We start from the raw sequence: 5,314 nt of genomic DNA, 5'->3' as shown, positions 1-5,314 counted from the left end.
TCATTACTGCACCATTACACGTTCATTAAAATGATATTATTTTTTAGTAATGACATTTTTAATGACTCGTGTAATGGTCGCATATAGTGTCCGTCGTGTTTGTGATTCAGTATTTTTACGTCCTTCATCTACAAAGGAAGTGATCATATTGATGCATAGTTAAGGAGCAAGACTCTTTGCAAGCGTATGAGTAATGCCAACAATATATGCGTAAAAACAAATCTTTTCCTGATTTTACTCAATGAATCCATTGAAAAATAAACCAATCGGTTCATACTGTTTGAAATTGCAATTCAAGAAAAGCGAAAATCTTAGTCTAAAACTCTTCCGTTTTCCTTAAAACTGCTTGAGAAAAGTTATTTCAGTTTCAGTTTACTTCCACTGACACATTTGATTAGCAACAAACACATTCCTATATGAATTTCCTCTTGCAGAAATTATTGCTATATAAAGATTTACGTACCTTCTATAAGTAAACCCGCAAAATAGGAACCTTTAATTTAACACGCGAAAGGCAATGGATATGGAATGTTGTCGTAAAACTATTTATTTTTCCGGCAAACTGTTTTGTAACAGAAAATATTTAGTTTTGTTTATTTTGTGTAGCGCAATCTAATACAAATGCAATGAAACAGTGTTTCTTACTTTTTTATTAGGGAATTAAAATCTACATTCATAAAACGTAAGCAATTTTACATAAAACGTTGGTGAAAAATTGATCAAAACTGATATTTCAGCCAAGACTTAACATACATTTGTGAATAAATTATTGTTAAAAAAGATTGTTTGAAACTCAATCGTGCAATCCACTTTGATAAACTCGATGCACTGCACATATTAATACATAGATCTATGACATACGTACCAAATAAAATGTACGTAATACACAAAAACCAACAAAAGTTAACTTGGTTTACTCTTGATCCTGAGGGCAATAAGAAGAGCAGAGTTCCTGACAATATTTCTGTCGATGTTTTGAAAAAGAAATTCTAGTTCATTCGTAAAAATCATCTTTCAGTGATTTACTGAAATAATGCAGTCTGGTAACTATAGTTTTTGACGCTTTGGACCATGAAATTCTTTTGGACAAACTTGCTTGCCATGACATCAAGGATATCGTTAATTTGATTATTCGTAGTTACTTGACAAACAGAAGACAATTTGTATCCGTTGATGGCGTTAGTAGTAATTCTGATAGTGTTCCATAAGGTAGACTGCTGTTCATTTTATATATTTGGGGGGTTTAGGGTCTAAACGATAAAAAAACCATCATTTTTGCGATTTTTTCCAGAATTATCGTTCAACAAAATAAATTCAGATGTTTTGCATGAAGAAAAGCATCATTCGAACAATATTTTGTAATTTTTTCGTGAAAAACAAATTTTGAGAAATAAGTCGGTGGAGAGGTATTTTTGAGAACGCTTTTTAAGAATCATGATTTGCGGTTTCCACTGTATCTCAGCGCAGACTAGTCAGAAGTGATCAAATGAATGCAGCATAATTAGAGTAAGTTTTTCTAGACCCCAAAATTTCTGTTTGATTTTTTTCAATTTTTTTAATTTTTGGTGGTTGTTCAAAGTGAAAACTACGATTTTTTACGAAAAAATCCACCATTTTGCAGCTGTTAAACCTCCCCAAAGTAACAAACAACGAAAAGGAAAACGTTGGGGTCTGGTTTTTTATATTTATATTATGTCAAGTTTTGAAGTCAATCGGAGTAGAAATCTTGGGCCTGTGATCCGAGCTCTTGCTTCTTCGTTGTATGAGATAACCATAGATAAAGGTCAAATAACTTCCAGAGTTTCGTTCCAATAGGTTTGAAAATTTCACAGAAAATTCTTCAAATGTTTTACTATAAGAAAATATAAAGAAAATAATAAATGATTCTTCAAAAGTGTTAGACCGTACCCGCCCCTTAATGATTTAGAAACATTCCAGCTCGAAGGTTATTTGAAAACCATGCAGTTCTTTTTTATCACAACCAGTGCTGGGAAAAAAATCAAAATTTCGAAAATCGCGACTGATATTTTTCACAGGTGATTTTCAGGCAAAAAATCATCAATCAGGAACTCACTGCAGTACTGATTTTTTGATAACGCGATTCTCACTAAATCTGATTTCACATGGCCAAAAATCAGTTGTGAAAAGTTCACTAGCGAACATTCTCCTCGAAGATATTCTAGAAAAAAGGTAATTTTTATAGTCGTTATCTCTCAACCCTTTGCAGAATTCATGACGAATAAATTCACCGATGAACAAAAACTAAACCTTTCTGAAAATGTTCAGTGCACGAAGGGTAAGTGAATCAATAGTGGTGTTGCATTTGAGATTTATTCCGTGCTACATCATTAATAAAAGCAACAAGTGCTGTGATTAATAAAACAATCACAAAGCATGTTATGCAGTAAGAAGTAACAGGAGCGCAGACCATCGCTATGCCAATTCAAACGCACCATTAAAACACTGCGCCTACTGGGTGTTCGTGTCAGCTGCGCTTCTGTTGTTTCTATGAATCAAATTGATGCTAAATAGATACATACATTTTATTATTTTGATGACAAGTTTAATCACATTAATCTATCGTATGGGTTGGACATTACATGGATTCCAATGAACAATGAAAAAATATTCAACTTTTACAATGATTGAATGGCTGTGTGTTTGGCAGCCTTGTCGAGCCAATTTTATTTCGCTCTCCTTTTTCAGAATGCTATCAGGAAACCAAAGCGAAAAAAAATGGTGGATGCATTGAAACTGACTTTGTTTCATAGAAAAATACAAGACTTTATTTTTATTGCGATAACATATATGTTTTTATGTACTGATCGCATCTAAACTAAATTATCTAGACCTTGTCACGGTAGATTTATGATACAAGCCTTCAAAGCCGAGATATTCGATGAACAAGTAGAGGTATGCATTTTCGAGCGTTCCAATTTTCAGCAGTTCTTCAGTCATAAAAAAATACAACACGACCGCTAAACTCAATGAATCATTTTGAAAATTTCACAGAATATTCTCAACTAAATTCCGAAGACATTGTCAGGTTCTTCTATATTCTGCCCTGTTTCCGAGAAAATTTAGTTTGAAACGGGAAAATATCGGTACTGTCCTCAGCTCTTAAAACAGTCTTTCGTCGCTATAAAATTGATTTTGGGACTTTTGAGATTTACACAATAGAATTTTTTTAGGCGAAATGTCTTTAAAATGAATGAAACGTTGAGATATGGTGTTAAATCTAAAAGAATTTTTTTTCTGAAAAAAGCAACTTTGGGACTTTGAATTTGAGACCGAAAAATTGAAGAAACTTCTTTTGATGCCAAATATCTTATTAATGCATGAAACGTCCAGATCTAGTATTATCTCAAAGAAAAAGAAAATTGAATTTTCAAAAAATTCGACTGTAGAACTTGAGGTTTTCGAAATCTAAAGTTTTTTTCGATGTCAAATGTCTTAAAAATGCATGAAACTTCTGGTGTAATCTAAAAGTTGAACAACTTCGAATAACTTCCAAGTGTCAGAGAGTTGACATAAAAAAAATCGGGATAACACCAGATCTCGACGTTTTATGTATTTCTAAGACAATACAAGAAATCCAAATAACTCTGAAAATCCGCGTAAAAAAACGAAATCTGCGTTACTTTGAAAGTCCGTGTAAAAAAACCGCGTAACTTCGGAAATCTGCGAAAAAAAAGCCGCGTAAAAAACGCATAAAAATCACGTAAAAAAGACCTCAGTGTAATTACATTAACGTCTAGTGCCAAGTATTGGTTTCAATGATAAAATTTAAAACAAAATTGGTTTAAGAAAAATAAGTGATGCCTGTATTTATAATTTTGGAGTTTTTGGTTAATTTTCTTGTTCCTGGAAAAGCATTCAAATATTTCTTCAGTGAGTATTATTTAGAGTGCTCACCAAATTCCTGTATGAGTTTCCGAATTACAATTATTAGATGATTCTCCATCTGTGCAGAGTTTTATCAAAATCAAAGGGCGTCGATTATGATTTTACCACCTTTTTCGCTGTTAATTTTTGGAATTGTTTTAGTAACAAATTATGGAATTGCTGGGTTCCTGCTCCTTTTCGTAAAACGATTCATCAGAATGTTCTCCTCTGACAGTTTTTGATAATATCGACTAAATGGGATAGTGGGACATTTTCGGAATTTTCGGACATTATTTATAAATGAATAATATAAATTTATTTATACTTTTATACTTTCATAAATTTAAAAAAAGTATTGATATTTAGTATAAAACAACAAAAAGTGTTTCAAAGTCTTTTGATATAATTTATGTTTGAATACTTAAGCTAATTTCAACTACATATTTTGTACAATTTATCACAGTTAACCTAATTTAAAAGTGACCATGGCCGTGACCATGTCCGTGTCCATGCCCATGCTCATGCTCATGCTCATACCCATGCCCGTGTCCGTGGCCATGTCCATGTCCATGCCCATGCTCATGTCCGTGTCCGTGTCCATGCTCATACCCATGTCCGTGCCCATGGCCATGTCCGTGTCCTTGCTCATATCCACCGTGTCCATATCCACCATGACCATACCCACCATGGCCATATCCACCTTGACCATATCCACCTTGACCATATCCACCATGACCATATGCACCCTGGCCATATCCACCTTGTCTATGACCACCAAGACCTAATCCTCCGAGTCCTCCAAGTAGACCTTGGAGGCCACCAAATTGCCGCTTAACTCGATCGGTCGATTCTTGCTGCACCGGTACTTCCGCAATATCCTTCAATTGAACAACTTCAACCAGCTGTGGTTGAGGCTGATCAGCAGGCCATGCACTATTGAGTACCGCCAGGCTGCTCAGAACTACGAGTACACAGGCAAAGGATGCCATGATATCGATGAGAATTCACTTGTGATAAACTTCAAAACTCAAACGGAACTGTTGCTATCCGTTCACCTTCCAGTGCTTATATATCGAGATATGAATAAAAATTTGCCATTTTAAATACAAAAAAAAATACATTCCGATGATACACAAACAATCATCCCATCCCATTCCGGTTGAGATTGGTCTTTGGCTCAATACGAAGCGGATCCTAAAGCGAACAAACGAAGGTGGCACTGTAGCACCATGCGAAAAAATCACATTTTCCCAAAGAATAACACGCGACATACATAACTAGAGCGCCACTGTCTGAGATGCTGGCCGCGACTGGGAATCCCCGAACATGCTACTGCGCCACCCTTCATCCATCGCCGTAATCATCGAACCAGGCTGACCTTGAACTTGTTTACTTTGATGTGCGGTGTTGTTCATCGAACGAAAAGGTA

The 5,314-nt window shown here is 34.9% G+C and overlaps 1 protein-coding gene across 1 annotated transcript; it reads right to left on the bottom strand.

Moving 5' to 3' along the window:
* Positions 1–4,175: 4,175 nt before the first annotated feature.
* On the bottom strand, positions 4,176–4,935 carry LOC131426951 (uncharacterized). The gene has a single exon (XM_058589750.1). It carries the CDS (start codon positions 4,872–4,874, stop codon positions 4,359–4,361), a length of 516 nt encoding a protein of 171 aa, XP_058445733.1. The 5' UTR covers positions 4,875–4,935; the 3' UTR covers positions 4,176–4,358.
* Between the last annotated feature and the right edge of the window lie 379 nt (positions 4,936–5,314).

The sequence above is a fragment of the Malaya genurostris genome, chromosome 2 (genome assembly GCF_030247185.1).
Source record: "Malaya genurostris strain Urasoe2022 chromosome 2, Malgen_1.1, whole genome shotgun sequence".
NCBI lineage: Eukaryota > Metazoa > Arthropoda > Insecta > Diptera > Culicidae > Malaya > Malaya genurostris.
Note: the sequence above shows the minus strand (reverse complement) of the source record. Positions and strands in the feature narration are given on the sequence as shown.

Excerpts from the sequence above, each read along its gene's own strand:
- LOC131426951 (XM_058589750.1), bottom strand. The coding sequence starts at position 4,874 with ATGGCATCCTTTGCCTGTGTACTCGTAGTTCTGAGCAGCCTGGCGGTA.